Source organism: Thalassophryne amazonica, chromosome 2 (genome assembly GCF_902500255.1).
Source record: "Thalassophryne amazonica chromosome 2, fThaAma1.1, whole genome shotgun sequence".
NCBI lineage: Eukaryota > Metazoa > Chordata > Actinopteri > Batrachoidiformes > Batrachoididae > Thalassophryne > Thalassophryne amazonica.
Window position 1 is genome coordinate 1,347,322 of NC_047104.1, and position 20,811 is coordinate 1,368,132.

The window sequence follows — 20,811 nt, forward strand, 5'->3', positions numbered from 1 at the left end:
CTCTGTCTCTCCCTCTCTCTGTCTGTCCCTCTCTCTCTCTCTCTGTCTCTCTCTCCCTCTCTCTGTCTCTCTCTCTCTCTCCCTCTCTGTCTCTCTCTCCCTCTCTGTCTCTCTCCCTCTCTCTGTCTCTGTCTCTCTCTGTCTTTTTCTCTCTCTCTCTCTCTCTCGTGAGTTTCATTGCCACACAAAGGACAGCACACTTGACACCTGTGGTTCCCCCTGTAGGTGGTGAGCCCACAGGGTGGAGATGGAAAGTCCACGCTGCTTTTTCGGACTGTGCCGACTGGGCTCCGTGGTAAGCCCAGCCACCAGGCACTCGCTGATGGGCCCTACATCCAGGCCTGGCTCCAGATGAGGGCCCCGGCTCCCTACAGGCTGGGTCACGTTTCCTCTGCCTTGTTCTTTCATGGTGTCTTGCTTATTTCAGCAAGGCAATGCCAAGCCACATTCTGCACGTGTTCCAACAGCGTGGCTTCATAGCAAAAGAGTGCGGGTACTAGACTGGCCTGCCTGCAGTCCAGCCCTGTCGCCTGTTGAAAATGTGTGGCGCATTATGAAGCGCAAAATACGACAACGGAGACCCCGGACTGTTGAACAACTGAAGTCGTACATCAAGCAAGAATGGGAAAGAATTTCACCTACAAAGCTTCAACAATTAGTGTCCTCAGTTCCCAAACGCTTATTGAGTGTTGTTAGAAGGAAAGGTGATGTAACACAGTGGGAAACATACCACTGTCCCAGCTTTTTGGAAACATGTTGCAGGCATCCATTTCAAAATGAGCAAATATTTGCACAAAAACAATAAAGTTTATCAGTTTGAACATTAAATATCTTGTCTTTGTGGTGTATTCAATTGAATATAGGTTGAAGAGGATTTGAAAATCAATGTATTCTGTCTTTATTTACATTTTACACAACGTCCCAACTTCAATGGAGTTTGGGTTGTACAAATATGAAATTGAACCTCTATTTTTGCATTTTGCTGTAAGCCTTAGACATTTAAAGTAGCCAGTTTCCTGTACAGATAACGGGTAAAATGTACAGGTTGACACGTGTGCTGTGTGATCCTTGAAGACCAGAAATAACATTCAACATGATTAAAACATACAAACAAACCACGTAACTATGTTGTCAGAACAAAATGACAAACGTGGAGGTAAAATGACTGCGTTAAGAAGTAAACAAATCCTCCAGAAACAGCCGGAAGAGATGCACATGATGTCATGAAAAGGACAAACTGTGTGGAAGTTGTCACAAACACTCAAACGCACAAAAACATTAAAATCACTTGATATTTGAGGAAACTTGTAGTGTTTGGAAATCAATTCCATGATAAAACCTCTCCAAACAAACCACTGATTCTAAGTGTCATGTTGGACTGTCATGTCTCAGACCACGGCGGCGTTCTTTCAGCTCCGAGCTCCAGTGTTCGGCAGGATGTGGTGACGGGTTTGGGTCTCCCTCAGACGCTGCAGCAGGAGTTCTCACTGGTCAACGTACAGATCAGGAATGTCAACGTGGAGGTAAGATTGTACCATTTGTAACCTCTCTGGGAAAAATCCCATTTGATCAATTCTGCAGAATACACATCTGCACCACGAGACGCTGGGGACACACTGCCATCATCACAGCAGAGGCACATCTCACGCAGCGCTCAAATGGACTTACACCAGGCCGCGTCAGTCTGTCCACAGCATTTTGCGTGTGATAGTCGTTGCCACACTTACTCTGAAAAGTTACATTTTTAGTTACATTATGCACTTACTTCATTAACAGCTGCTGTCAACTAAAGGAACTAGTAAAATATGGTAACTTTTCTAAGTAACAGTGGCAACACTGGTGAAAATGATGGTCCTGTATGACAGATTTAGAGTGCACATTCACTTTGGGCTTTTTGTGTGCATGCATTTGTTTTTGTTTTTTACAGGCTTGTTTCAGGTTTGTTGTCCACCTGAGAGTATTTGCCTGAACTCATACAGTGCATCAGGAAAGTTTTCACAGCGCTTCACTTTTTCCACATTTTGTTACAGCCTTATTCCAAAATGGAGTAAATTCCTTTTTTCCCTCCAAATTCTACTCGCACCACCCTATAATGAAACATGAAAAAGTTTTTTTTAATTTATGCAAATTTATTACAAATACGAGGTCTGTGAGAAAAGTATCGTACCTTTTTATTTTTTTCAAAAACTATATGGATTTGAATCGTGCGATTACATCAGACAACCTTGAACCCTCGTGCACATGCGTGAGTTTTTTCACGTCTATCGGTTGCGTCATTCGCCTGTGGGCAGTCTTTGAGTGAGCACTGGTCCACCCCTCCCGTCAGAATTCCTTTGTCTGAGAACTTCCTGAGAGACTGCGCAAAATTTTTTCAGAAACTGTGAGACACATCCAAGTGGACACCATTCGAGAAATTCATATGGTTTTCGGTGAAAATTTTAACAGCTGATGAGAGATTAAGGAGTGTTACTATCGCTTTAAGGACAGCCCATGGTGCCGGACGGCACGCCGCGCCCTGAGCCGCCGTCGTCAGCCTGTTTCAAGCTGAAAACTTCCAAATTTAAGCCTCTGTTGACCCAGGACGTCGTGAGAGAGCTGAGAAGTTTCAGAAGAGGTCGGGATCAGCAGTTTATCCGGACATTCCACTGTTAAAGGAGATTTTGTAATGAAAGACGTGCGGATGGATTCGCATGTTGGCACACAGGTCTGGGAGCAGGCACCGTCTCTACGGGGATGGGGTAATGAGGGGATGGCAGGGGGAGAGAAGCTGCAGAGAGGTGTGTAAGACTACAACTCTGCTTCCTGGTCCCAACCCTGGATAGTCATGGTTTGGAGGGTTTAAGAAAATTGGCCAGATTTCTAGAAATGAGAGCTGCTCCATCCAAAGTGGGATGGATGCCGTCTCTCCTAACAAGACCAGGTTTTCCCATGAAGCTTTGCCAATTATCTATGAAGCCCACCTCATTTTTTGGACACCACTCAGACAGCCAGCAATTCAAGGAGAACATGCGGCTAAACATGTCACTCCCGGTCCGACTGGGGAGGGGCCCAGAGAAAACAGCATTGACTTGTTTCCAACACCTGTTTCTTGTTTGTCACATTCTGAATTTTCTGGAACTGCATTTGCCCAGATTTGAAACCAAAAATAGTTGCCTCTAGGGACTAGTTCATGGGTTAAAGTTCTCCGTCACCACGACGGATTTCCGTCATTTGGAAAATGTAACCACACATACGCGTGCGCACGTGGTGTCATGCGTGTTTTGGGGCTGAAATGTGATAGTCTCACTGTCAAAGCAACATCCCATTCTGCTCTAATCAAAACAGCAGCAATGTCAGCGTGGACTGCGGAGGAAGGGACTGTGTGAATTTTCCTTCTTCTCCGCTCTGTTTACTGCTTGCTATGAGCCACGGTCCTTCTCCTCTCTGTTTTTGTGGGAACATTGGCAGACACTCCCCAAGTAGAGCGAGGCGTGGCTTTGCTTTGAACCAATGAAGCATTGATCCGACTCTGCTTCGATGGTTTGTCGCTTTATCTTAATTTTAAAACCCTTCTAAAACCCTAAAGAGCATATGTCTGTGAGTAATATTTACCTTTTTTATATTAAACTGACCTGTTATGGTTTTCTAAAACAGTTGATAGATGTAGTTTATAACTTAAAAATGGGACTGATGCTAACGTGTTAGCATGTCTATGGCGTTTTCAATGTTAAAGTTAGCATTAAGCTGTTTGCATCTCAGCACAGTTTGTGTGCATGTTTTCTGTATAATAAATAATTAATGGCTTAGTGTTTGTCGTAAAAGAGTCAAATGCATTACGAATTGTAATTTTTTTATTTATATATTAATAATAATAATCATCAGAAGAATCAGAATCGCCTTTATTGTCATTGTAATTTCCATTACAACGAGATTTGAGTGCAATTCCAAAAAGGTGCTTACCGTGGTGCGAGTAATTTTTAGCCAAATAAAAGATAGTGAAATTTAACAGTAAATTATTCAGAGTATATACACAACTAATATAAACATAAGGTAAAATAAAATGAAATGTGGACCAAATAATGTAAAACGAGAATTATATACAACTGTTTAAGTTTAATGACAATTTGTTTCGGTCAAACCACATCTAAGTTGTGTTTTTACACAAGATAAAAAATAAAATGCAGTAAACTGCACATTTGTGTCTTTTTTCATGAAAATATCTTATAAAATATAACATATTACACTTTAGTCAGGCCTTTAAAATACGTTTGTGGACTCTTGCAGTAATATGTTGTCAGTGGTTGAGATAGTTGCTTTAGGCATCTAAAAATGCTCATAATTGAGTGAAACCTGATAGAAATCTCTTTGTGGTGTGTCGGTGATGTATGTATGTGCAAAATAAAACAAAACACTACTCCAGGTATGTTTTTGATGAGAATATAACATCAAGCTCAAACGTTGATGTTGTGTGACAAAGGCCTTTTAATTATAACTCCCTTAAAAAAATAATGGCAAAGCTCACATGTAAGTTTAAAAAAAAATGATTAATGGAAAAAATAATCAATTACTAAAATAATCGTTAGTTGCAGCCCTAGTTTGTTTTATGAGTGAGCGCATTTTACAGATTAAATGTGAATAAGCCAGTTTTGAGTTTCTCAGTGCGCATGCGTTTTCAAAACTGGTGACAGTGTTACTTTGTGCACAGCAGGACAACATTGTCAGTTGCTTTAGACCCTAATTTTGTATTTTATTGACTGTACAGCAGCAACACAGCACCCATTTGGTGCATTTACCGGAATAGAACAAATCAAAATACTACAGAAGACAAAGAATTTTTACTTGTTAGTTTGAAGTGAGTTTTATTTGTTTCAGAGGGCTTCATACCCATTAAAATTCACCAGAATATACAAAATGTGACTGTTCTGGGGAGATCCCCCAGACCCCCATAATCAATAGCGTGTTTTTACTTAACAGATTGAAGTGAGTTTTATTTGATTCAGAGGGCTTCATACCTGTTAGAATACACAAAATTTGACTTGCTCTTTAAAAAATGTTCTGGGGGTGCACCCCCAGACCCCCCACAATCAAGACTACACCCCGCCCCCCACCACCCTTTTATGTTCAAGTTTTGCATTCTTTTTATGCTTTGCCTGTCTCTGCTTCCAAGCTATTGAGAATAGATTTGTATGCTGTATAATGTGTTTATTGTATTTATTGAGGAAAAAACAGTGTGTGCCCACCACGCCACATTTTAAGGAATTGCTGGCATTGAATTTTGCCTGGAAAAAATTTCAGTCAGATGAAAATTTATTGCTTTAACCCATGGACTAGTGTCTACACATAAGTATCAATGGACCATATGCTAATTGACTCAATTCTGAAAGTTAGAAAAGGAAATCAGAAAGTCTATCTGGGACCTCAGAAAGCCCATCTGCAATTATTGCTTGATCTCAAATCAGTCTGTGCAAGTGAAATTATGTTCAGTATGAGTGTTGTCATTAGTGCCACTTCAAAAATTAAATTCATGATGTCATTTATCCTAAATTTATGATCTGTTGTTTTTTCAAACTTATGCAAAAACAAATCTTGAGGAAAAAAAATACAGTATGTGATAGTTAATAATTATTAAGAGCCTGTTCTTTCAAATTTAGAAATACATTTTACCACATTGCTGCTGTTTTTTTTTTTTTAATGAAAACTCAACCTATCATTCTTTTTGAGTTCTACACATGTGGTGATACCTTATTTACACCAGGATGTTAATAAAATCAATGCTGGCTATTCTCAGAATAAAGTACTTATATCCACAGTTTCAAATTGTAGAATGCATATGAGCTCATCTAGAAACCGTTGGCTTTTGCCATTTGTCCCTGTTTGTCCCTCCCAATTTCTAGTTCTAAATTGCGCCCTTGCACGTGAGGATGCCAGAAACAACCATTTAGCCTTCTTGGACTGTGATGTTACGATTGGAGAGAACAGGCAGCTCCAGACAGAGGTTTACAGAAAACCCACTCACACTGACCAATATCTGCTCTTTGGCTCAAACCACCCCCTTGAACACAAGCTCGGGGTGATCGGGACGCTTCAACACAGAGCCCTACAGGTGACCACAGCTACAGAGGGAAGGGCTAAAGAACAACAACTTGTACGGAAAGCCCTCACAGTATGTGGGTACCCACGATGGTCCCTGGACAAAGTGCAGAAGTCCCAGAGAACAAAGAGACCAGATAGACAGGAGACGGAGACAAGAAGAAGAGTGTCTCTCCCTTATTTAGCAGGAGTAGGGGAAAAACTACAGAGGATCTTCAGACAGCACAAAATCCCAGTTTACTTTAAACCAGTTAACACCTTGAGACAGAAATTAGTTCACCCTAAGGACAGGATCCCTAGTTACAAACAGAGCAATGTAGTGTATCATATCAGATGTCAGGAAAACTGTAACGAGCACTACGTAGTTGAGACTAAGCAACCTTTACACAAAAGGCTATACCAGCACTGCAGAGAGGGCGCTGGTGGACCTCAGTCTGCAGTTCATCTCCACCTTAAAGACACTAACCACACGTTTGAGGACAAGGAAGTTAAAATATTAGCCAGAGAGAAGAAATGGTTTGAGAGAGTGGTCAAGGAGGCATTCTATGTGAAACAGTTGAAACCCAGCCTTAACCGGGGAGGGGGTCTGAGACACGCTTTGTCCCCTGTTTACAATGAGGTATTCAGGTCAAAGCAGTTTCAGTCTTTTGTTCATGGTAATGAGTCATTCACGTCATCAGGAGACACGTCAGGAGATCCATCAGGAGAGGCGTCCGTCCCATCATTAGAGGGACAGCTGCCCTGTCATTAGGAGGGTGCTAACTAGAGCACAATAGGTGCTAATTAAAGCAATTGTTTAGTCACTAGCCTATAGCAGTCTGCCTCTCGGTAGGAGGGGTCTGGTTAGGTTTAAAACTCCAGCTTTTGTGGCTTCTGTTTGTTCTTCTCTACAAGAGTCAAGACAGAAGTCAGACTACCAGAGCAAGAATTTTAGCTGAGGAAGCTTCTGCGATTTGAAGCAAAATGTCCTCACGTCAAGCAACCCAGTCCAGTCGAAGATTCAAGCTTCTCTACTATGGAAACCTCCTGGACAACTGAGAGCCTTCACAGAAACACGGCTGATTTTTCTTCTTCTGACCTTGGCATCATGGGCAGAATGGAGAATCAGATGTTCAAACGAGTTGTACTGTATTTGTGACCCCGCAACAGCTAATAAGCTAAACCTAGATTTATAAATTAGAGCAACACCCCTGCATCGCTTCGCATCAATAGGGACGTGACTAAATGTGTATGCCGGTGGGCAGGCCTCATTTAAAGGGAGGACAGCTGTAGGTTTAAGCCAGGTTTCACATAATCTAATCATAAATCAAATCAATTTTATTTATATAGCGCCAAATCACAACAAACAGTTGCCCCAAGGCGCTTTATATTGTAAGGCAAAGCCATACTATAATTACAGAAAAACCCCAACGGTCAAAACGACCCCCTGTGAGCAAGCACTTGGCGACAGTGGGAAGGAAAAACTCCCTTTTAACATGAAGAAACCTCCAGCAGAACCAGGCTCAGGGAGGGGCAGTCTTCTGCTGGGACTGGTTGGGGCTGAGGGAGAGAACCAGGAAAAAGACATGCTGTGGAAGAGAGCAGAGATCAATCACTAATGATTAAATGCAGAGTGGTGCATACAGAGCAAAAAGAGAAAGAAACACTCAGTGCATCATGGGAACCCCCCAGCAGTCTAAGTCTATAGCAGCATAACTAAGGGATGGTTCAGGGTCACCTGATCCAGCCCTAACTATAAGCTTTAGCAAAAAGGAAAGTTTTAAGCCTAATCTTAAAAGTAGAGAGGGTGTCTGTCTCCCTGATCTGAATTGGGAGCTGGTTCCACAGGAGAGGAGCCTGAAAGCTGAAGGCTCTGCTTCCCATTCTACTCTTACAAACCCTAGGAACTACAAGTAAGCCTGCAGTCTGAGAGCGAAGCGCTCTATTGGGGTGATATGGTACTATGAGGTCCCTAAGATAAGATGGGACCTGATTATTCAAAACCTTATAAGTAAGAAGAAGAATTTTAAATTCTATTCTAGAATTAACAGGAAGCCAATGAAGAGAGGCCAATATGGGTGAGATATGCTCTCTCCTTCTAGTCCCTGTCAGTACTCTAGCTGCAGCATTTTGAATTAACTGAAGGCTTTTCAGGGAACTTTTAGGACAACCTGATAATAATGAATTACAATAGTCCAGCCTAGAGGAAATAAATGCATGAATTAGTTTTTCAGCATCACTCTGAGACAAGACCTTTCTAATTTTAGAGATATTGCGTAAATGCAAAAAAGCAGTCCTACATATTTGTTTAATATGCGCTTTGAATGACATATCCTGATCAAAAATGACTCCAAGATTTCTCACAGTATTACTAGAGGTCAGGGTAATGCCATCCAGAGTAAGGATCTGGTTAGACACCATGTTTCTAAGATTTGTGGGGCCAAGTACAATAACTTCAGTTTTATCTGAGTTTAAAAGCAGGAAATTAGAGGTCATCCATGTCTTTATGTCTGTAAGACAATCCTGCAGTTTAGCTAATTGGTGTGTGTCGTCTGGCTTCATGGATAGATAAAGCTGGGTATCATCTGCGTAACAATGAAAATTTAAGCAATACCGTCTAATAATACTGCCTAAGGGAAGCATGTATAAAGTGAATAAAATTGGTCCTAGCACAGAACCTTGTGGAACTCCATAATTAACCTTAGTCTGTGAAGAAGATTCCCCATTTACATGAACAAATTGTAATCTATTAGACAAATATGATTCAAACCACCGCAGCGCAGTGCCTTTAATACCTATGGCATGCTCTAATCTCTGTAATAAAATTTTATGGTCAACAGTATCAAAAGCAGCACTGAGGTCTAACAGAACAAGCACAGAGATGAGTCCACTGTCTGAGGCCATAAGAAGATCATTTGTAACCTTCACTAATGCTGTTTCTGTACTATGATGAATTCTAAAACCTGACTGAAATTCTTCAAATAGACCATTCCTCTGCAGATGATCAGTTAGCTGTTTTACAACTACCCTTTCAAGAATTTTTGAGAGAAAAGGAAGGTTGGAGATTGGCCTATAATTAGCTAAGATAGCTGGGTCAAGTGATGGCTTTTTAAGTAATGGTTTAATTACTGCCACCTTAAACGCCTGTGGTACATAGCCAACTAACAAAGATAGATTGATCATATTTAAGATCGAAACATTAAATAATGGTAGGGCTTCCTTGAGCAGCCTGGTAGGAATGGGGTCTAATAAACATGTTGATGGTTTGGATGAAGTAACTAATGAAAATAACTCAGACAGAACAATCGGAGAGAAAGAGTCTAACCAAATACCGGCATCACTGAAAGCAGCCAAAGATAACGATACATCTTTGGGATGGTTATGAGTAATTTTTTCTCTAATAGTTAAAATTTATTAACAAAGAAAGTCATGAAGTCATTACTAGTTAAAGTTAAAGGAATACTCGGCTCAATAGAGCTCTGACTCTTTGTCAGCCAGGCTACAGTGCTGATTTAAGGCTCTCTTTTTCAGAGGAGCTACAGCATCCAAAGTTGTGCTCAGTGAGGATGTAAAACTATTGACGAGATAATCTATCTCACTCACAGAGTTTAGGTAGCTACTCTGCACTGTGTTGGTATATGGCATTAGAGAACATAAAGAAGGAATCATATCCTTAAACCTAGTTACAGCGCTTTCAGAAAGACTTCTACTGTAATGAAACTTATTCCCCACTGCTGGGTAGTCCATTAAAGTAAATGTAAATCATATGTAATTGATGATCCATAATTAGGTCATTAACCCTCTGGGGTTGACGGCGTCGTATACGACGGCTACGACCGAGCTTCACTAAATTATAAATAACTTTTTAAAGATATGAGATAAAAACTTACTTTTTTTTTGCTGAAAAGTTAACTCTGCAGACTTTCAAGCCAGCCATCAGCCATCTTTGTACTCCTCATAGAAGCTGTGTGATGAAGTGTGCAATATGAGCGTCCAATCAGAATTGGTTCACCGTCACATGGTTTTCTAAAATCCAATCGTAGGCCAGATTTACCTCACGTGAAAAGCCAAAGATCGTTTTCAGGAGTGATGTGTTACTAGTTGGCCCGTTTGAATAGCCCCCTGGGTGCTCCAATGAGTACATACTATTAGTACATACTCAGTGTGCCCTGCACCATTACATACAGCAATCAGTGAAAGCAGACGGAGAGCCTCTGATGACAATCACACATGCTCAAACAAAGAGTGTGTAACTATCAGGATTGCTCCACTAGTTTGCATGTGAATGTTACTGGATAACTCTGTTGCTTTTACCATGAAGACAAAACTCATACACCATTTTGTATATATTGTTCAAAATGTGCATTTGTGTTTATTGTTTGAACCTTTTTGTTGTTCAGTCTTTCACAGAAGACCTCAAATTACCTTTATAAAGTGTCAAAACAGTTGTTTATTATAGTTTGCTGTGTGTTTTGAATAGATGTGTGTGGAAAGTTATTTTTCACTTTATTTTTTCCTTGCCTATTTTTGATTGTAAACCTTTATTACACTTATAAAACACAACAAAAACATATATATTCTGAAAGCACAGGTTGTCCTGAAAGAAAAGAGACATAAAACCTGATTGTGGGATGCAGGGAGAGCTATTAACAGCAATAATAAAACATTTATGCCAGGCGAGTGAACTGTCCAAAAAATGACCCTCAGACCCCAGAGGGTTTTAATCAACAATGATTTTGAGGACAGTGATCTTATGTTCATGAGACCCAGATTAAGGACCGCAGTGGGGTTGACAGTTTCACTGTTTGGGTTTAGGGGTGGTTCCAGAGTAGCATATATAAGATGCCTGGAAGTAGGTTTAGGTTTGAGACATTCCACGCGGGTTGTAGGTAGCAGACACAAAATATTTGATATTGCTGGAACAACCACTGGGCCATCCTCAATTTCAACATCATCCAATGTAGTAATGGGTATTAAGTTCACAAAGCATATCCCTCTATGATTTTTATGGATACGTCTACAGAAGCAGGCCACAGTCTCAACTTGTTGAATTTCCCTCCCTGCATAAACTGCACTATCACCATAGTGGATTTTATGCACTGATTTCCCTGCTAAGCTAATGGATTCCACACCCATATTTGACATAAACGTTGCAGGGTCTCTAATCACCTGCTCTGTGGCCTGCTATAAATTCCTAATGTTACCCTCCTTGTGGAGCTCTATCTATGTTCGCAGATAAGATGGCGGGGCCTTCCCCAGTAGGGTGGAGGCCGTCCGGCATCAGCAAGCCACGGTGGCCCCAGAACGAAGGCCAGTTATCAATAAAGCCTTGCTGTCTACAAAATTGCGCCAGCCACCTATTCAATGATGTCAGCCTGCTAAACGCCTCCTCATTACCAATGAGTAAAGTTTTTGTATACTTAGTAAATTTTTACCCAAAGGGTCTAAATAAAACACCCAAATATGAGTGAATTTTTATTGTGAGTATATAATTTAAAATGTATTAAGAAATAGACCTTTGTTTGATTGTGTATACACACACCGGCCACTTTATTAGGTACACCTTGTTAGTACTGGTTTGGACCCCTTCAGAACTGCCTTAATTCTTCGTGACATAGGTTCAACAAGGTGTTGGAAACATTCCTCAGAGATGTTGGTCCATATTGGCATGCAGTCACACATTCCACTAGTCTGTCGATTCTCCTGTGACCTCTGACATCAACAAGGCGTTTTTGTCCACACAACTGCCCCTCACTGGATAGCTTCTCTTTTTTGGACCATTCTCTGTAAACCCTCGAGATGTCTGAGGGTGTAAATCCCAGTAGATCGGCAATTTCTGAAATACTCAGACCAGCCCATTTGGCACCAACAACCATGCCACGTTCAAAGTCACTTAAATCCTCTTTTGTCCCCATTCTGATGCTCAGTTTGAACTTCAGTAAGTCGTCTTCACCACTTCTAGATGTCTAAATGCATTGAGTTGCTGCCATGTGATTGGCTGATTAGATATGTGTTTACAATCAATTGAAAAGGTGTACCTAATAAAGTGGCCAGTGTGTGTCCATAAATATAAAAAATATTGATAAAGTATGACTTCATTGCATTTACAGAAAACATACTGTATGGTGATCATCAGCTCATGCTTAATATTACTGGTTATAGTCAAAGATCTGCTATAATAATGTGCCACACAACGACCTCTCCTCCAGAGATTTGACCTTGTACCTGCTGCTGCTTCTTGAATTGCTTTTGGAGGAGATGTTTCCATAACAGTCATTTTATTCTTGTAGATCAGAGTTAACCCGCTGCAGTGGAGGGGAAAAGTAGTAAACATAGTAAAAATAACATGCCGCAGTGCTGCGTCCTGCCTGTAGGGGGTAGAAGGTTGAAAAGCACCAAAACATGATGGGTCCTTTTTTATTTTTGTAGATGGATGCAGTGAACCGTAGCTGTGTGGTGTCTGCTCATTTTGGCAGCCATCATGTCCACCTGGTGGTGAAGTTCCCGACCCAGTACCCCAACAACGCTGCACCCACATTCCAGTTTGTCCCCCCGACAACCATTGCCTCAGCCATGAAGATAAAAATCCAGAAGGTCCTGCTGCTCCTCATAAACATAACACATTCCACTGAGAGCTTCAGGAAACCTCTGAAGACATCAAGTTCAGGAACAAGGAGGCGCTTTAACGTGTGTGGTTTTCCTCTGCAGATCCTGATGGACACGTCTCTTCAGAAGGTGAAGAGGAACCAGAACTGTTTGGAACCATGTATCCGTCAGCTGGTGTCCTGCCTGGAGTCAGACATGGTGTGTGTGTGTTAGATTTTTTTTTTTTGCCAAAGTGTATGTAAACCTATGACGTCAGCTGTATTCTTGTGACATCACAGCCACCATTAAATCAAATCAATTTTATTTATATAGCGGCAAATCACAACAGTATGAAACGTGGTCCTTCAGCAGGGTGACATCACGTGATGATGTCATCAGTTCTGGTCTGTGGTGTTTTTCTTCACGTTGTTCCTCGACTTTAATGTGATTATGTTTTATTTATATTTTTTTTTTGTTGCAGACTCAGGATGATGGCCCCGCCTCTGGACCTTTCATCCTGTCCAATCCTGTCACTCCATCTTTGCCAAGTTTCCCACGAGTTACCAACACGTACGGGTCTTACCAGGTAACCTCTGACCTCTAACCCTCCAGTCCATCGCCGCCTCAGACCTCCATGTTATTTTCTGTAATATGTCCAACAGGAATTGGTCTGGCAGCTTCCACCACAGAACCGCCTTGGGTTCTGGGTGGCAGCCACCCGAGGAGACAGCCGGTTCATACCCCCCCGAACACAGCCAATCAACAATAACAGATTGATCTTTTTTTCTTTTCAGGATGCCAATATCCCGTTCCCTCGGACGTCAGGGGCTCGCTTCTGTGGCGCCGGGTGTCTGGTCTACTTTACCCGGCCAATCACCATGCACCGCTCCGCCCCAACCACTGACCCCACTCCCAGGTTCTAAAAAAAGTTTTATTTAGATGTCAATAAAACGGTTTCATTAATTAAAAAAATGTCAGCACTGCCAGCGTAGCTTACAGGAGGAGCTAGCCTGCTTTAAACGAGGCCTGTGCTAGCTTAGCAAGGACTCAGCCGGGTCGTGAGCTGCAGCATAGATTCTGTTTGTCCGTGTGGCCCAGTGCGGAGGCTCGGGTCCGGTGACCAGGTTCCTGTGCCCTGTCTTTGTCACCAGGTCACTGTCGGCGCTGTCGGCATACCACAGCAGCGTGCTGACTCCCATGAAGATGCGTTCTGAGTCTCAGAGCGCTCTGAGGCTGTACAGTGGCAGTCCGACCCGCTCTGACAAGGACACCGTGTCCATCTCGTCCTTCTACTACAAAGAGCGGGTAAGACTTTCCGGACCCGAGTCGTTCTGATCCTCTGTCCGGACCGTTTGATGTCTGAGGTCTCAGCCAATGGTAAAGTTTTTCCTGTCCTTGGGGAGGGGCCAGTAATTCAAATGAAGACGTCTGGTTCTGTCCAGGCCCCGCCCACTGGGCTGGTCTTTGTGTTACTGCTGATAGGATAGTCGAGTCTCGCTCTCGTAGCCTCTCTGAGTTTCTTCCTGATGGCTTTTTATTTTTTTCCTCTCTTGTTTTTTTCTGGCCAATCACACGTCTCTGTGCTGCTGCGTCTCTATGATTCTCCAATCAGAAGCTCCCGATCACTTCTCGCCGCTGGTCTGTACAAACCCTCCATGACTTTCCGGTACTCAGTCCACTCTCTCCATGTCTTTCAGTTTTTTCCTCTCTTTTTGGGTTTTTTTCCTCGCTGGGGTTTTTCTGTAGCATGTTTATGCGATCGGCTGGTTTACGCTCAACTAACGCTGTCCAGACTCAAACTACGCCACCACTGTGTGTTCTGAATTCTGCTGGATTCCAGTCCCACAATCCTCACCCTTCCTCCGTCAGGGACGTTGTCTTATGGCCGGTTTTGGACTGTTGTCCCGTAGTGTGAGGTGACCCTCGGTCACCAGTTTATCCGTGAGCTGAAGGGTTTGGGGTTCGGTGCCCGAGTTGTCCTCAATGTGCCGGAACTGTGCTTGGATCTCAAGACCGTAAAAGTCTGTCTCCTGGTGCTGAGTTTTACCACCAGATTGTCCACAATTTTGGCCAAAAAAATAAATAAAAAGAGAGAAAACGTACCCAGTCGGGGCCTGAAATCACATTATCAGAAAATGTAATCTGGACGAATCTGATTCATTGGTGCAGTTTGGGTGTAATGTTGTGTAAAAGTGGACAGTTGTGCAAAATGTGCAGTAATCTGGACCTTCAGATCTGCCTCCGTGAAAAGCAGGATGTTTTCCTCTTCATCAGAAGACATTTTTGAAATTTTATCTTTTGGAAAAGTGTGTCTGAATGAATGAGAGAGTCTGTCTGCTCAAATGACTTAGAACAGTGTTTCCCAGCATTAATTTTCACAGTTAATTTGGTGGAAATGTTTCTCTGCAGAACGTTTTCTTATTTTTATAGTACAAGAAATAACATTTATATCTGAAACATATTTGTAATGAATATTTATGAACGTTGTGGCCCTTTAAAGGCAGCAAATCTTCGATTCCTTAAATTGAGAAAAAGTTCTTCGGCCGAGCTGAAGGTCTGAAATCCAACGTTTTCTTCAAACTGTGTTTTCAACAAAGGTTGAGGAATATCTTCACTTAGTGAAGCGAGTTTGATCCTTGATTTAACAGCTGATTCAGACCACGTGACTGCTAGCAAATCTGAATTCAGAACACATAAGTGAATCTGACTGGTCGACTGGCACGGCTGTTTGTGTGGCCGTCCATTTCCACCTGTTGAAATTAAAACCAGGTATTCAAACTCTCACTTTGTGCCTCATTGTTAAGTTGTGTTTCCCCCCCCTTTATAATGGGTGGAGATGGGCTTTGATTGACAACTGATGTGGTGCTTTGAGCTCTTAATGTCCACTAACAGCAGCTGGAGGTGAGTCTGTGATTGTCAGTGAAAAGGTGGTTTTGATTTGAAGGACGCAGTAACAAACCAGCGAATCGATTACAACATGCTCAACGTAGTGTTTTTAAAACAACATTTCCAAACACCTTTTCCATCTTGTTTGAGAAACCCAAAAAACTGTCAGTCAGGGTGTCACAGCGCTTCACTGTTTCCACATCTTATGTTACAGCCTTATTCCAAAAAGAAAAAACTTTTTTCACATTGTCATTATGGGGTGTTGTGTGTAGAATTTTGAGGAAAAAAATGTATTTCAGCCATTTTGGAATAAGGCTGTAACATAAAGTGTGAAATAAGTGTAGTAATAGTTTCTGCATTTTGTAATGAAGCGTACGGTACACACGGGACGGTTCGGTGCACAGACCTGAACACAGGAGACGCAGTACGACTCTGCACAGTGTGACCATAACCACGCGTGGATTTGTTTCCATAAGTCACCGACATTTCAGCGAGCTGCACTGCTCCTGTCCACAGACTGTGTCCCGTGACCTAATCTCATGACCCTTGCAGGAGGCGTGGCCAACCCCGAGTGCAGGGGGTGTGGTCAGTTGCAGGAGGCGCAGTCAGCCCCCTCAGTCCGATTTCTGCGAGTGAACCAGCCGGTTGAAGCCAGTGAAGGCATTATTCCACCCGGAGACTTTGGAAGCATAAATGGAATTGGTTCATTTACCGTTTTGCTCTGAAATATGAAGCTAAAGCTAAAAGCAAGAACAGTGACTTCCCTCATCGACCGGACTGCCAACTTTGTAGACATCGGCTGTGCCCACACTAAGAAGTCTGATTATTATCTTCCCACATACGCACTTTGACAGGTCCAAGTTCTGCAGCAGTAAGTAGAACCGAGTAAAGATTTAAGTGGCGGTTTTGAATGTGACTCCTCGTGGTAGTACTTGGTGCAGACTTTCCAAAGTAGACCCCCTCCCATGTGGTAATAGAAGCTGTTAATGAGTGACCTGGGGTGAGAGTACAGGGGCGGCACGGTGGCTTAGTGGTTAGCACCGGTGCCTCACAGCAAGAAGGTTGTGGGATCACTTCCCACTCTTTCTGTGTGGAGTTTCCATGTTCTTCCGTGTCCTCCCACAATAAAAAAAAACATGCTTATTTAGGGTCTGCTCCTTTCTCTGCCCCTGAGCAAGGCAGCGTCTCAGGCTGCTGGACTGTGGCTGAACAGTGCTCCTCGAGGTTGGATTGTGTTTTTGCACTCGATACTGGTGTGTGTACTGGGGGTTCTCAGTGTACCTGAAGGGATGGTTCTGAAGAGGTTGTCCCCAGGATGTGAGGGACCCGTTAGATATCTGTGGCCCGTTTGAGGAGACGGCTCGAGTGGCTCCAGCTTTGGTCGGGGGGAATCCAGTGATCCTCTTGGACGTCTTCATGACCTGCTCTAGGTCTTTTTTGTCCGTGGCAGTGCAGCTGGAGTACCAAACAGTACCACAGCTGGAGTACCAAACAGTACCACAGCTGGAGTACCACACAGTACCACAGCTGGAGTACCACAGCTGGAGTACCACAGCTGGAGTACCACACCTGGAGTACCACAGCTGGAGTACCACAGCTGGAGTACCACAGCTGGAGTACCACACAGTACCACAGCTGGAGTACCACAGCTGGAGTACCACACAGTACCACAGCTGGAGTACCACAGCTGGAGTACCACACAGTACCACAGCTGGAGTACCACAGCTGGAGTACCAAACAGTACCACAGCTGGAGTACCACAGCTGGAGTACCAAACAGTACCACAGCTGGAGTACCACAGCTGGAGTACCACACAGTACCACAGCTGGAGTACCACAGCTGGAGTACCACACAGTACCACAGCTGGAGTACCAAACAGTACCACAGCTGGAGTACCACAGCTGGAGTACCAAACAGTACCACAGCTGGAGTACCACAGCTGGAGTACCAAACAGTACCACAGCTGGAGTACCACAGCTGGAGTACCAAACAGTACCACAGCTGGAGTACCACAGCTGGAGTACCAAACAGTACCACAGCTGGAGTACCACAGCTGGAGTACCAAACAGTACCACAGCTGGAGTACCAAACAGTACCACAGCTGGAGTACCACAGCTGGAGTACCAAACAGTACCACAGCTGGAGTACCACAGCTGGAGTACCAAACAGTACCACAGCTGGAGTACCAAACAGTACCACAGCTGGAGTACCACAGCTGGAGTACCAAACAGTACCACAGCTGGAGTACCACAGCTGGAGTACCACACAGTACCACAGCTGGAGTACCACACAGTACCACAGCTGGAGTACCACACAGTACCACAGCTGGAGTACCACACAGTACCACAGCTGGAGTACCACAGCTGGAGTACCAAACAGTACCACAGCTGGAGTACCACAGCTGGAGTACCACACAGTACCACAGCTGGAGTACCAAACAGTACCACAGCTGGAGTACCACAGCTGGAGTACCACAGCTGGAGTACCACACAGTACCACAGCTGGAGTACCACAGCTGGAGTACCACACAGTACCACAGCTGGAGTACCACAGCTGGAGTACCACACAGTACCACAGCTGGAGTACCACAGCTGGAGTACCACAGCTGGAGTACCAAACAGTACCACAGCTGGAGTACCACAGCTGGAGTACCACACAGTACCACAGCTGGAGTACCAAACAGTACCACAGCTGGAGTACCACAGCTGGAGTACCACACAGTACCACAGCTGGAGTACCACAGCTGGAGTACCACACAGTACCACAGCTGGAGTACCACACAGTACCACAGCTGGAGTACCACACAGTCCAGCAGTATGTCCGTGTCCTTAGAAACTGATCAGCAGTTTCAGGGGAAGTCTGTTGCGTTTCGGGGCTCTTTGGAAGAACCTCCTCTGCTGGTCTTTCTTGATGATGCAGGTGGTGTTCAGGCTCCAGGTCAGGTCCTCTGTGATGTGCACTGCCAGGAACCTAAAGACCCTCTCCACCTCCCCGTTGATGAATAGGCCATCGTGGTGTTTTGTGTTGTTCTTCCTGAGTTCTTTGGTTTTCTTTGTGTTGAGGAGGAGGTTGTTGTCCATGCACCAGGCTGTCGGGTGTGGACCTCCTCTCTGAGAGAATATAAGACTGGACTGAGAACGCAGCCCTGAGGGACGCCGGCACTGAGCATGACGGTGGAGCAGTGGTGTCCAATGTTGGGGTCTGTTGATAAGGATGTGATCAAGCTTCATCGTGACGACTTTGACATGATGGATACTTGGACAGTGAGAACAGGGCTTTAGCAACTCTGTGACTTTGTGTAGTGCCACCATCAGGATAAAGTGATGAACAGTTTGTCCCGTGCCCACATTGTTTAGCGTGTAAGTCCATCTGTCTCAGAAGCCGTAAATCCATCAAAAGAAGCACTGAGCCCGTACACTTTCTGTCCCACCTGGACACTGAAATTAACCTGAAGCAGGAAGATCCCGAAACATGATGCACTGAGTCGTATTTGAAACCCTGCTTTCCACCTGCTGATGGTTTTGTTCATCACCAGGTGGAAGACCAGGAAAAAAAAACTCAGAGATGGTTTATTACAGTCTCTTTGTCCTCATCAAGACACGTCAACACCGCCGCCATATTGAGAAGGTTGAGGTGAAAAGAATATGGATGAAATCCAACCCGGCTTTTTGATAGACAGTAGGAGTCACTGGGTTTTTTTTTCCCCAGAATGCAGCAGCAAACCTTAAAGCTTAATAGAACCTGTTAAAAATGTAAAAACTGTCCTCAGCTTATCAGACCATCAGATCTCGGCTCAGCCTCACATCTGGCTTTTTGTTGTGCAGAGTGCCTTGACCTCTCGCAGAGTCAAACATCTGACCATAATCTGTCACTCAGACCACTTATAATGAGGTGGTCTTCTCTCCTCTGGACCCGCCGTCTCCCTCCTCCTGTCTGTGTATCTGTCTGTTAGAAATCCCGCCGCTTTAAGACCAAGCGGGAGGGGACGGACTACGGGACCCGTCCCATCAAACTGGCCGGGAAGGTGATCATCCAGGAGATCTCATGTCTGCTGCCCATCCACAAAGCTCTGGGAGAGAATTACATGTGAGTGGGAACCAGAACCAGTCCGTTAGCACCAAGCTAGCTCTCGGACGGTTTCTGTTTGACTAAATAATACTTCATATAGTTTTAATTCAGTTAGTTGTCTTACAAAAACAAAAAAAATGATGATGTTTTGTGTTGTCAGACTGAACATGAATGACATTCAGGAAACGTGTCAGAAGAACGCCGCAGCAGCTTTGACCATTGGACGCAGAGACGTCGCAAAGGTAATTGTCAAACCACAGGAAGCAGAACTGTAAAACTCACACTCACCGTCACCGTTATTAGTCACATCTGTGCAAAAAGCTCATCACCAAGAGGAAAAAAACCACGTCAAAGTCACAATGTTCTGTAAGAGTGCATTCACACGCCGACCGTTAGCCCGAATGAAAATTTGATTGCTGTCAACCAGCGCCCAGGTCCGCCAGACTCCACAGGAGCTGAGTCACTTCTTCAACATGTGGTTCATGTGCCAGTAAGAGTTGAGCTCTGCTACCGCTACGTTACCTCCTCTAGCATGCCATTACTGATCCGTTCACCTCCGCAAGGCGACACCAGAAGCTCGACTGGCCGCGCTGCCCATTGTGGATCCTGTGGACATGAAAAAATATGTCGAACTGTGAAGTCATCTGTTGAACCCGTATCTACGATGCACCAGGAGCAAGTGGTGCAATCGCAGTTACGTTGAGCTTTTCAGGTTGTGCAACATGATGTCTGAAACGTCGAGTTGATCCGCTCCACTGAGGTACGCAGCTTTTCTGTGGAGTGCTCTACCAGTGCCCTGCCCACTGACGACGAAAACTGAACGTCGCCCTCTGCTGGGCTACGTTGACCTGCGCTGAAGACAGAGTGATGGGATTTTTATGTGAATTCCCGGAAATCTGGGTTTTTAACGTTTCCAGGTTTTTTTTTTTTCCTGGCCTGCGTCAGATTCTATCCATGGTCTGATTTCATAAAGTTTGTGTTTGGAAAATCATTTGGAAACATCTCTGATGAGACGTCACAGTGGACATTAAGTTTCAGGTTTTCACGTCCTGTTTTGAGACTGAAGGATAAAGTAACGTGCTGCTGCTCGCTCGTCCAAACAGCAGCCAATCAGAGGTACCGTTACAGATTTTTAAAATGAACTCTGCGTCATGTTGAAACTACAAAGAAGTGGATGAAATGTTGTTCTGCTGTGAGGGACTAAAGATCACCATGAAGTTTCAA

General features: G+C 43.8%; 1 protein-coding gene and 1 long non-coding RNA gene across 3 annotated transcripts in view; one reads left to right on the forward strand and one right to left on the reverse strand.

Annotated features, from left to right (window-relative positions):
- wdr59 (WD repeat domain 59) overlaps positions 1-20,811 on the forward strand; it is a 51,314-nt gene that overhangs the window by 18,611 nt on the left and 11,892 nt on the right. The window contains exons 13-21 of one of the 2 annotated variants that reach the window (XM_034182912.1): positions 1,393-1,523; positions 12,478-12,642; positions 12,757-12,852; positions 13,115-13,219; positions 13,428-13,549; positions 13,785-13,938; positions 14,246-14,299; positions 19,472-19,605; positions 19,748-19,829. In XM_034182912.1, the coding sequence (XP_034038803.1) occupies positions 1,393-1,523; positions 12,478-12,642; positions 12,757-12,852; positions 13,115-13,219; positions 13,428-13,549; positions 13,785-13,938; positions 14,246-14,299; positions 19,472-19,605; positions 19,748-19,829 (1,043 nt within the window). The remainder of the gene's footprint in view (positions 1-1,392; positions 1,524-12,477; positions 12,643-12,756; positions 12,853-13,114; positions 13,220-13,427; positions 13,550-13,784; positions 13,939-14,245; positions 14,300-19,471; positions 19,606-19,747; positions 19,830-20,811) is intronic. The other variant, XM_034182919.1, reaches the window with a different exon arrangement.
- LOC117521607 lies at positions 15,577-17,419 on the reverse strand. Its single transcript, XR_004563995.1, has 2 exons — positions 17,373-17,419; positions 15,577-17,060 (listed from the first exon to the last, which is right to left on the reverse strand). It is a non-coding gene; the product is annotated as an uncharacterized LOC117521607 (long non-coding RNA).